We start from the raw sequence: 13,010 nt of genomic DNA on the forward strand, positions 1-13,010 counted from the left end.
TTCCTGTGGTAAATAAAAAAAACACATGGGTTAAAAAAGCCCCAAAGCCAGCCATAGGTTGGCCTAGCAGTATACAAATACAAAAAGAAGTGATATCTAATCAAAAACAGCCAAGCTGTAAAAAATGGTGCGGCCCCCAAAAAGGCCATGGTGAAAAAAGATGTGAAATCCAAGTGGCATCAAATTCACCTGAATTGTCGTTATTAAAATTTTTACCATTAACCTACCATCACAGCCATTTCTTGGCCGCCACCTTGGATTTCACATCTTTTTTCACCATGGCCTTTTTGGGGGCCGCACCTTTTTTTACAGCTTGGCTGTTTTTGATTAGATATCACTTCTTTTTGTATTTGTATACTGCAAAGCCGGCCTATGGCTGGCTTTGGGACTTTTTTAACCCATGTGTTTTTTTCTTTACCACAGGAAGAAGAAAAGAACTTAAAGAAGATTTGTAATACTTCAATTATTTTTGATTTTATTAGTAATTATACACATTATATACATATATTTATTACATGCCCATTATTCCCCACAGGATATTTTTTTGCAGCTGATCTCTCTACTGGGTGACTTGAAATGTAGCTGAACTATATACAGGATGGTTTCTTTGTAGCTGAACTCTCTACAAGGTGACCTCTTCTAGCTGGTCTATCTACAGGGTGATTTGTTTGCAGCTAAACTCTCTACATGGTGCTTTCTTTGTAGCTGAACTCTCTACATGATGGTTTCTTTGTAGATGAACTCTCTATAAGGTGACTTCGTCTAGCTGAACTCTCTACAGGGTGATTTTTTTGTAGCTGAACTCTCTACAGGGTGATTTGTTTGCAGCTGAACTCTCTACAGGATGGTTTCTTTGTAGCTGAACTCTCTACAAGGTGACCTCTTCTAGCTGGTCTATCTACAGGGTGATTTGTTTGCAGCTCTCTCTACATGATGGTTTCTTTGTAGCTGAACTCTCTATAAGGTGACTTCGTCTAGCTGAACTCTCTACAGGGTGATTTTTTGTAGCTGAACTCTCTACAGGGTGATTTGTTTGCAGCTGAACTCTCTACATGATGGTTTCTTTGTAGCTGAACCCTCTACAAGGTGACTTCGTCCAGCTGATCTCTCTACGGGGTGATTTGTTTCTAGCTGAACTCTCTACAGGTGATTTTTTGCAGCTAAACTCTCTACATGGTGGTTTCTTTGTAGCTGAACTCTCTACAAGGTAACTTCTTCTCTACAGGGTGATTTGTTGTAGTTGAATTCTCTACAAGGTGGTTTTTTTGAGGCTGAACTCTCTACGTGATGGTTTCTTTGTAACTGAACACTCTACAAGGTGAATTCTTCTAGCTGATCTTTCTACAGGGTGAATTGTTTGTAGCTGAACTATCTACACGGTAACTTCTTCTAGCTGATCTCTCTACAGGGTGATTTGTTCGTAACTGAACTCTCTACATGATGGTTTCTTTGTAGCTGAACTCTCTACAAGGTGACTTTTTCTAGCTGATCCCTCTACAGGGGAATTTATTTGTAGCTGAACTCTCTACAAGTGATTTATTTGCAGCTGAACTCTTTATGTGGTGATTTCTTTGTAGCTGAACTCTCTACAAGGTGACCTCTTCTAGCTGATCTCTCTACAGGGTGATTTGTTTGTAGCTGATCTCTCTACAAGTTGATTTGTGTGTAGCTGATCTCTCTGCAGGTTGATTAATTTGTAGCCGATCTCTCTACAGTGTAATTTGTTTGTAGCTGAACTGTCTATAAGGTGATTTGTTTGTAGCTGATCTCTCTGCAGATTGATTTGTTTTAGCTGAACTCTATACATGGTGATTTGTTTCTAGCTTATCTCTCTACAGGTTGATTTGTGTGTATTACTAACTGATCTCTCTACAAGCTGATTTGTTTGTAGCTGATCACTCTGCAGGTTGATTTGTTTCTAGATGATCTCTCTACAGGTTGATTTGTTTGTTGCTGATCACTCTAAAAGTTGATTTGTTTGTAGCTGAACTCTCTGCAAAGTGTTTTGTTTGTAGTTGATCTCTCTACAAGATGATTTTTTGTAGCTGACCTCTCTTCAGAGTGATTTGTTTCTAGCTGATATCTCTACAGGGTGATTTTTTTGTAACTGACCTCACTTCAGGGTGATTTGTTTCTAGCTGATCGCTCTACAAGTTGGTTTGTTTGTAGCTGAACTCCTTACATTGTGTCTAGTTTCTAGCTGATCTCTCTACAGGGTGATTTGTTTGTAGCTGATCTCTCTACAAGTTGATTTGTGTGTAGCTGATCTCTCTGCAGGTTGATTTGTTTTAGCTGAACTCTCTACAGGGTGATTTGCTTGTAGCTGAACTCCTAACATTGTGTCTAGTTTCTAGCTGATCTCTCTACAGGGTAATTTGTTTGTAGCTGAACTCTCTATAAGGTGATTTGTTTGTAGCTGATCTCTCTGCAGGTTGATTTGTTTTAGCTGAACTCTCTACAGGGTGATTGCTTGTAGCTTAACTCCTTACATTGTGTCTAGTTTCTAGCTGATGTCTCTACAGGGTGATTTTGTTTTAGCTGATCTCTCTACAAGTTGATTTGTTTGTAGCTGATCTCTCTACAAGTTGATTTGTGTGTAGCTGATCTCTCTGCAGGTTGATTTGTTTTAGCTGATCTCTCTACAAGTTGGTTTGTTTGTAGCTGAACTCCTTACATTGTGTCTAGTTTCTAGCTGATCTCTCTACAGGGTGATTTGTTTGTAGCTGATCTCTCTATAAGGTGATTTGTTTGTAGCTGATCTCTCTGCAGGTTGATTTGTTTTAGCTGAACTCTCTACAGGGTGATTTGCAACTGCTTGTAGCTGAACTCCTTACATTGTGTCTAGTTTCTAGCTGATGTCTCTACAGGGTGATTTTTTTATAGCTGATCTCTCTACAAGTTGATTTGTGTGTAGCTTATCTCTCTGCAGGTTGATTTGTTTGTAGCCGATCTCTCTACAAGGTAATTTGTTTGTAGCTGAACCCTCTATAAGGTGATTTGTTTTTAGCTGATTGATCTCTCTGCAGGTTGATTTGTTTGTAGCCGATCTCTCTACAAGGTAATTTGTTTGTAGCTGAACCCTCTATAAGGTGATTTGTTTGTAGCTGATCTCTCTGCAGGTTGATTTGTTTTAGCTGAACTCTCTACAGGGTGATTGCTTGTAGCTGAACTCCTTACATTGTGTCTAGTTTCTAATTGATGTCTCTACAGGGTGAATTTTTTGTAGCTGAACTCTCTACAGGGTGATTTGTTTGTAGCTTATCTCTCTACAGGTAGATTTGTGTTGATTTGTTCATTGCTGATTGCTCTAAAGGTTGATTTGTTGTAGCTGAACACTCTGCAAAGTGTTTTATTTGTAGCTGATCTCTGTACAGGGTAATTTGTTTGTAGCTGAACTCTCTCCACAGTGACTTGTGTGTAGCTGAATTCTCTAGAGAGTGACTTAATTGTAGTTGAATTCTATACAGGGTGCATGACTTGTTTATAGCTGAACTTTCTTCAGTGTGACTTGTAATGTTCTGAATCTCTATAGTGATATATTTGCTTAACTCTCCACATGGTGACTTGCTTCTTGCTGCACTGTCTATAAGATTAACTGTTTGCAGCTGAACTCCCTACAGAATAATTTGTGATGTTATAAAATTCTATAATGGAGTAAATAAATTAGCCGAATACTCTATTAGGGTGACTGTTCTATTAGAGTATCTCGATCTCGCATTTGCTACACGTAGTTGGCTTTAGAATCATAACTCAGTGGTTTGTAATCCGATTCTTCTGTACTACTGCAAGGCCTTTCTATGAATATTATTCCAGCTATACACCGATTTTCAGCTCATTGCTCTAAGCGGTTTGCCTAGTAGAGTAAAGTATCAATTATCGGACAATATGATGTTCGGACAGCTGCCATTCACTTTCTGGAAATCCTGCAGCTTTGGTTATTGTACCAAAAGGTAGGCTACAATAAGCAATAATTATCCTCCAATAATCAGCTTCGCATGATTAAAAGTTTAAGAGTTACAGCCAATAGTATGCTTAGTCCGATAAAATCTATGCTCGGATAAAACTATCAGTTGTCGGACTTTGATTTTTACTACCAGTAAACAATGTCCAATTTATTTCAAATTTGTATGCAATATACCTGTACTCATTAGCTATTAATGGCCAAAAACTGGTTTCGTTATCTTTAGCATAGAGGGAGTACGAGCCTCCCAATTTTTAGCGGTATTGTCGGACGCCCTCCGCTTTAATTTAGCCATGCCCACCAACAGAGTTCATGCTTTTTGCAACAAATGCACCAGTGCTAAACCACAGAAGAAGGTAAATAAATATCTTTCAAGAGTAGAAGTGTGTTTTAAAGTTGATATTCAGGATATTTCTATTGGAACGCAGTATTTTTGGCTCATAAATGAAGGAGATGCACGTTATGTGGAAAAATGAAATTACGAGGCACAACTTTCTGACCAACCACATTTGTAAGTCTTGGTGCCTCGATCGCGAATACCACCTAGAAATGAAAAGATGTTCCATTTTCTACCTTCTATGGATGCACAAAGCAACATTTTCGTCTTTTTTGTTTCACCCATATAAGGTAGAGAAAGAAAAGCCTTTCAATTTCCGTGACAGCATTTGTGATAGGACACCAAGACTAGCATATGTAGGTGGTCAGAAGGTGGTTTTGCATAACTTCATTTTTCCACCTTTCCTTCATTTAGGAGTCAAAAATACTGCGTTCCAATGGAAATATCCTGAATATAAACTTTAAAGCACACCTCTACTCCTGAGAGATATTTATTTACCTTTTTCTGTGGTTTAGCACTGGTGCATTTGTTGCAAAAGCATACAAACTCTGTTGGTGGGCATGGCTAAATTAAAGCGGAGGGCGTCCGACAATACCGCTAAAAATTGGGAGGCTCGTACTCCCTCTATGCTAAAGATAACGAAACCATTTTTTGGCCATTAATAGCTAATGAGTACAGGTATATTGCATACAAATTTGAAATAAATTGGACATTGTTTACTGGTAGTAAAAATCAAAGTCCGACAACTGATAGTTTTATCCGAGCATAGATTTTATCGGACTAAGCATACTATTGGCTGTAACTCTTAAGCTTTTAATCACACAAAGCTGATTGTTGGAGGATAATTATTGCTTATTGTAGCCTACCATTTGGCACAATAACCTAAGCTGCAGGATTTCCAGGAAGTGGGTGGCAGCTGTCCGAACATCATATTGTCCGATAATTGATACTTTACTCTAGGCGTGAAAACTAATACTTTTTTATTCGTAAAAATCGATCGCGTTATTGTGACACAGGTTGGGTTTTGTATCATATCTCCATGGTCTTTATCTTGATTCCTTTCAAACCACCAAAAGGCACTCCTACGATGGTTACTCCATCTACATAGCAATTTTCAACTCATTCCATGAAGCGGTTTACCCTGTAGGCGTGACAACAAATCGATCTTGTTTTACGCGAATAATCGGTCATAACTCCTGAACCATTCATCGGATTTGTACTAAATTTGATGCTAGGATTCGCCTTTGGACTCCCTTTCTGTGTGCCAAATTTCATGGCGATCGGAGTACGCGTTTGCTTGTTATAGCAATTTTTGCAAGTGTGCGAAAAGACGAAGAAGAAAAAAAAAACGAAGAAAAAAAAAAGAAACTTTGGCAGCTCGTATCTCGGAAATGGCTGGAGCGATTTCCTTCAAATTTTGAATGTAGACTCCCCTGGCTGGCGGGCAACTGTGTAGCAAATTTGGTTCCAATCGGATAAGTGATCACTGAGATACAAAGGTGTGAAAATGACGTTTTCGTTCTTCCTGTCAATATACTCACGGTGTGGCGCGCCGGCTCCTTGGGCCGCACGACACACTACCGTGTGTCTTGATCTCAGTACATGGAATGATCACAGTACCAGAATGGGTGATAGCTACATAACTTATCACCCAAGTGCATGGGTTGTCAATTAGCACATGGGAACAAACCTTGAAACAGGAGAGGCAGACTGGGTGAGATAAATACATTGGTTAATGTTTAGTAACTTAGAGTGGCTATGAGGTATATTTGTGCTACTTAAAGTGAACAAACTAATCAGAATAGGTCCTTCAGAACGTAAATTTGAGCATAATCACCACAAGCATTCCCAAGATTTAAACCTTCAACAACTGGCTCAATTTCTTCCAATTTGTCTTGAAATTCAACACAAATAAGGGGGACTCAAAGGAAAACCTTGGTACCAAGTTTGGTTTGGATGGAACAAACATTGCCAGAGTTATTAACAATTATCCATGAAATATAAAACTAATATTTTGCCATGTCTACAGATTATAGCAAGAAGGAGGTTAACTATTAAACCTCAAACCTTTTGTGGCTTAAAAGAAATTAAAGTTAAAAGACCATGAAGATACAGTGCAAAATGCAACAATGTGTAATAATTACATGATCAAGTTATGCTAATACAAAAAAAACCAACTACATACTATGACTCCCAGACAAACCCCACTCATCAAAAACCGTAGACTAATCACTAGTAAAAGGCCTTTGTGGTTTCGCAGAATTGGATTTAAAACCATTCATTTATAAGGCAAAAACTAACTACATGTAGCAAGTGCGCAATCAAGATACTCTGACAGTGCAGCCACCCTATTAGAGCAGTCAGCTACAAAATAAATCCTATAGAGTTATGTTATTCAAAACCATGTACTTCCTGTAGAGAGTTCAGCTACAAACAAGTTTGGTTTGACAAACAAGTTGTAAGAATATATTTTAACTATTGGCCTAGCTATATTCATAATGTTAGCACAATGAAAGAGTAACACACCCCCTGGTAGTAGTAGGTGAAAGGCTTACTCGAGATACTGCAGTCATACATGTATAGCTGTATGCTATAACAAAAACCAACCAAACTAGTATATTAAAAATATAATAAAGTAGGGATCCAAGCAATAAAAAGTAGTGAAACAAGAGATGAATAGCATTGCTGTGCTATTAGATAACATTACTTGAAGAAAATGTGATCATCCCCCATTTTATTCCTAACAGTGTCTGTATTATCGTCAATATTGGCACTACAGAATGCACAAAACATCTAACTGCAGGATGATGGTTATGTTTGCTACTACCCATGACTAGTGTTCACATTTTGGCCTGTTACAAGCCGGTGTGGAAAGAAAACTCTCAGCAGGTACACTGGTATAATGCACGCTTGATTAAAGAAGTTTTATAACCACGTAACACAGATTTTAATGGTGTGTTCTTTCTTATCTACAAGAACTTACACTGAGGGGTTGTTAGTTACAATGTATTCTCTGGAATTGCCTATAGGAACTAAAGGTGTGAAGGAGTGTAAAAAACAAACCCTGAAGTCCATATAGGGCTGCCATCCTATGGTTTAATAGCATCATCACCTGCTTATGATATTTGTTTTAAAGGAAGCCATAAGGACTCAAAGTACTTGTGTGCTTTTTGTAAACTTCAATACTGTAACAAGAACACGGTAACCATTTTGTAAGGTCTCTGCTTTAGGGGACAAGAAACACAACTTTATTGAAATCACCATTCTTTTAAATACGACTGCTGTGATAACATTATATGGATGCTTATAGCACCTGTTAGCTTAACCAGGCACAGCCCAGGCAATTACTGCTGTTTCTATAACGACATAAAAGCATTTCACAAAAGATAAAATAAAATGCAGCTATATCCTAAGTGTTAAACTCATTTGTGCCTTGTAGCACTTATGAGCTCAACAGCATCTACGTACCATGGCAAGAAATTATAACACAACAGCTGGCTTCATAGGTTATCAGGTTTCTACACCTGCCATCTGCTTGACTACCACCTTAATACATTAAAAGGTTTCTCTTATCAACACCAACATCAGCAAACACAGTACTTATCTGAGTGCAACACTGTGGGGGATTTTGTGAAACATGGAATGTGAAATGGGATGGAATACTAGTGCATTCCTTTGATGAAAGAATTTGACTAACAAAGTAGCTATGCTCAATCATATTCATGTAAGGTCTATAGAGTGACCATCTGATTTTCAAAGTCTTAAACTGATTATGTGCCTGTCTCCTTGGAAACGGAAATGCACTCTAGAGTCTGTGTAAAGGACATCTGATTTACAGACTTGTTCTGAACAACTACTTACCATATTCGTGTACTACCAGTGTGCAGGGCCACTTAAAAGGGGTGTGGTAACTGGAGCAATCTTTTCCTACCATGGCTTGTTTGGCCTCAGTAAAATGTCAGCATTTGGTATACTTTTCCATATTGTATGTGGCCCCTTTTTATTTTCTGCCTGGTGGCCTTGCCAGTGTAGTTTGTGGGATATGGTGGAAGTAAACTATTTCATCAGATCATTTCGTCAGATCATTTCGTCTATCTGAGCCAGAGCACAATGGTAGGACCAAGAGTATATAATAGTAACCAAGAGTATCGAATGGGTATATTACCCTGTGATCAATGATTGCTTGAAGTAACACAGATATTACAGTAATTGTTTGTTTATATTTCCATTAAGGGTTGCTGAATTTATCCCAATTCTGCCACCACTAAACCAGTGAAAACATTATAGCATTAAAGGGATATGGGTAATGTTAAAGTTCTGGAACTGCCAAGCGGATCCCTGAAGGCGTGACAACATGCTCATTTGTGCAACCATTTTTGTTAGCAAGCTGGAGTATCTTGGGTCCTTACTACACTTTCCTTGTACAATAACTGAATACTTGGTTGAATAACATGGAAAACTGGCAAACAAAGACCCATTGCCATGTACACATTTCAAATTACCATTTTGCGTAAACGAACAATTACTGAAATATCCGTGTTACTTTATGCAAATGCTAATACACCGTTTGACACTCTTGGTTTCTATTATATACTCTTGGCAGGGGAAATGGACAGAAAATATGCAGATTTGATCTGAACAGCTACTCACCATATGGAAGAGTTACCAACCACCTAGGGGTAGAAGGGAAGGGAAATTTTCCTGTTTGGGGCCCCAGTAAAAATTCATTTGATGTATTGTAAAGGCCACACTTTAGCAATATTTGCAAAGGGTACGAAAAGAAATTGAAGCCCCCGTAGCCCCCCTATGGCAAAGAAAAAAAAACGAAGAAATTAAAACGAAACTTTGGCCACACATATCTCAGAAACGGCTAGGGAGATTTCCTTCAAATTTGGTATGTGGCGTGGCCTACCTGGCGGGCACCTCTGCAGTGAAACTAGTTCCAATCGGATAAGGGATCATGGAGCTACAAAGGTGTGAAAATCGCATTTTCTTTCTTCCTGCAAATATACTCATGGTGTGGCGCGCTGGCTTCTTGGGCCGCACAACACACTACCGTGTGTCTTGATTATTTGGCTACAAAGCAAACAAATATTACTTCGAATATTCGGCTAATCGTTTGAGCCTTACTATTTTGCCAATGTTACTGATGCATAGAGATGATCACATAGTACAGCTTTCCTGAAATGGGTTATACAAAGCAAACAGAATCACTACAATGGTATAAACTGCACATATCTATATGCAGAACCCATTACCCACCCATGTGGATGCTGGCCACATGTCAAGTGTCCAAGGGTGTACACAGAACATGTCAACCAAGCTAGTTTGGTAGTAGTGATAGACCAAAGCATCTAGGAACTGTGCTTTATAGAAATAGATACAGACTTCACATCACAGATGATCATGATCTAGATCACTAGTCTCATTTGCCAGACAATTTGTGTGGGGTAGTTACTATTGGTTTGTGCGGGGGCGGGTTTATTTGCTGCTCCCACACAAACCATCTGGCATAATACATGCATGGAGACACACGGAGACACGGAGGCACCACATTATAACATGAATACACTTATTATACATGCCTTTACCGACAACATTGCTTACTTGACAAAAGAGTTTAAATGATATGGCTTCTGGCATCTACCTGACTCGCTGTTACTTACATGCTCAGAAAAACTTTCCTCTTTCAAATTTAACGGAACAATCTTCAAACTGATCATGGATTTTTTTTTTTGCTTTTTTAGCATTTGATCATGGTATACTCATGATATTAGCAATTAACACATGAATACTAACTATGCAACATGTTTTATACCAGACAAAAAGCAGTTTACAAAATATTACAATTTTTCAGTAACAGCAATGATAAAACATGCATTTACCAATGTAAGTGTTCTTAATGTTCTTAATGTATTAAATTCCCTAAGTGAAACCTCATGGTATCGATCAAAGACAAAAGATTTGAAACCCACAGTTAAAAAGTATAAAAAAATATTCGTTGCTAAGTCAAGGGTCACACAATGAACAAGGAAGTATAGCAGAAGGAAATTAGAACAAGTAGGCATTGTTTATTGTGTGAATTTATTATTACTGATCGAGTAAAACTCATATAGCTAACTACTGTATGATAGCCAAAGCTTGTGGACAATGTGCATCTCTCCAAATTTTCAAAGACTTCTTGTATTAAGACAATCAAAGTACCAACGTTTGGCGGTAGTGGTAGTCTATGTAGCAGTACACTACTCACGATAGCAACGCTGTGCTGTAAGCGGCCGGAATTCCGGCCGGAAGTATAACGTCACAATTGCTTACAGCCGTCCTCATAGCTCAGTTTTCACTTTCACTTTCACTTTCACTAGAAGCCATGACTGCTTAAAAGACATGCTCACAGCTACATTTGGCTGTGTGTTAACAGCGAATACTATACGATCAATTCTTACTAGTCACTTTGTAGATGAATAAAACTTCAACTCGTGCTCCATTGACTTCTTGCCCTCGTTCTTGCCAGATGTATTCACCAATTTGGTTGGTAGTAAACATCGAAGTTTTACTGATTATGGTTCCATCCCTACGAGTCATGTAGCTATACCAATAACATACACTGCCTGAACACTGCGATTCTGCACTGGCGGAAACGTCGTCACCAACAATCCATCGCTGAAATCTCGTAACAGCCTGAGTGCCAGTTACTGTGGTACTGCGGAGGTGATAAAGCAGCAAGTAGAACACTAGTAAACTATGTAAAGAACTCCTAGGCATCAGGGCTAGCAAAACACCTACTCAGTCTCTGCCTGGTGTGTGCTGGTTCAATCATAGATAATATATACCTCCGGACACGGGATATGAAACGGCAGTACTTCACTATACATTCTGATATACACTCCGCACCTCGGCTATCAACACCTTTGGAAGGTGTCGATAACCATTACACGGAAACAGTATCCGTGAATATACCAGAGGCGCGGTTGCGCGAATTAATTTTCTTCCTCGTGCTTTCGTTTTGTGTGAGTGTATCGCTTTGAATCAGCGTCCAGCAACGTTCAACCATTGAGGGAACAAGTCAGGTAAGGATTTTACGAAGGTTATTGTGTTTTTGGGAGAGATTTGGTGGCTGTGGGAGCATTTGTGTACCCACAACTCCCTCGTAACGATAGATGCGCACTTGTAACTTTATTCATAGTATAATAGTACCCAACTGTGTGTGGTAGTGGCGGTGAAACTTCCATTAAATATTCTTTCTTCGTTCCAGGCAGCAATATGTGTTATAAAGAGGCTACTCTTTGTGTACCCATATTTGGATAACTGGGCAAGGTGTGAAGAAATATCCAGTGTTTTTAAGTAAGGTAGGTATCACATTGTGCAGTTCTGTGAATAAATTTCCTCCAACAATAAGTGTAATTGTTTTATAGATTTTAAGGACATGCCTCGCAAGACTAGACTGTATGTCCCAAAAGGAGCTTCAAGGAAGTCAACAAAGAACGCTGCTCCTTCAAGTAGTCCTGCTTGTAAAGATGCACCTACATGCAGTGATGGCATGGAGGAGGTCACAACTGCCAGCAACTCCATCCAGGTGGCCTCGCCAACAGCACGGAATATATCCGTCGAAGCCATTGTGACTACTGCTGATGTTTCATGCCAGACTGATTTTGAAGCTTTTGATGAACTGGCTGAGGATGAAGATCTGCCTGAGCCAGAGAAGATGTGTGAAGGGAATAATGATATCAAGTTCCATCCGTTAATCATTAAGCACGAGGGTATTTTCACCAATCATAAAGGTACAGTATCTTAAATTCATGCATGGGCATGTGCTGTAAGTTTTGTCCATTAGGGTCATCTGTTGTTGCTTATTACGATCAGCTTCACCTGACAATCCGTCATGTCAGGTGTTTGTGGAAACTACCGGAAGGTACTTCAGGAAGTAGATGCCAGATCTGCAAACAGTACAGGAATGTTTTACGCAGTGGCCTTAATCGACTGCTTAAGCAGCAACAGCAACCGAACTCAGAATCGACTGGAGCCTCTAGCCATACCAACTACAGATATTTGACATCATCACAAAAGGATCAGAGAATGAGGAATCTGCATGATGAGGTTAGAAAGAAGGAGCGACAAATACAATCTTTACACAAAAAAGTAGAAGATATGATTCGTGAGGAAGGAGTGAAAGTGGACAGTAACATGCACAGTGATTTATTGACAATTATGAATAAGCACAGTCCTTCAGGTGACGATGCAAATGATACTAAATTTAAAGAAATTTTTTGGCAGCAGCAACTCAAGGCAGCTTCGTTAAAAGATAGTCGTTCCATGCGATGGCATCCAGCAGTGATTCGATGGTGCCTTTACTTGCACCACAGATCTAGTGGATGCTACTCAACTTTGCGAAACTCGGGAGTTATAAGGCTACCATCAGAAAGGACATTGAAAGATTACAAACACTTTACTCCTTCTGTTGTTGGTTTTTCAGTGTCGACGGATTTACAACTTCTAGACCACCTAAAGCAGCAAAAGCCTCGTCAGCTGTCAAAATATGTGAACATTGTTATAGATGAAATGTATATAAAGGAAGGATTGGTGTACGACAAGACCACAGGGACATTAGTGGGCTATGAAGATCTGGGAAAAGTCAATAATGTACTGATGGAAGCAGAACAGAAATTTCAGAACCCCAGCAGTGGTTTGCAAAGACCACTAGCAAAGCGCATGCTT

At 39.1% G+C, this 13,010-nt stretch overlaps 1 protein-coding gene across 3 annotated transcripts in view; it reads right to left on the reverse strand.

Annotated features, from left to right (window-relative positions):
- The window catches only part of LOC136244209 (uncharacterized), a 45,065-nt gene extending 33,818 nt beyond the window's left edge, over window positions 1-11,247 (reverse strand). The window contains exon 1 of one of the 3 annotated variants that reach the window (XM_066035758.1): window positions 10,742-11,247. In XM_066035758.1, the coding sequence (XP_065891830.1) occupies window positions 10,742-11,060 (319 nt within the window). In that variant the 5' untranslated portion in view covers window positions 11,061-11,247. The remainder of the gene's footprint in view (window positions 1-10,741) is intronic. The other 2 variants (XM_066035759.1, XM_066035757.1) reach the window with 2 other exon arrangements.
- Between the last annotated feature and the right edge of the window lie 1,763 nt (window positions 11,248-13,010).

The sequence above is a fragment of the Dysidea avara genome, chromosome 14 (genome assembly GCF_963678975.1).
Source record: "Dysidea avara chromosome 14, odDysAvar1.4, whole genome shotgun sequence".
Taxonomy (NCBI): Eukaryota; Metazoa; Porifera; class Demospongiae; order Dictyoceratida; family Dysideidae; genus Dysidea; species Dysidea avara.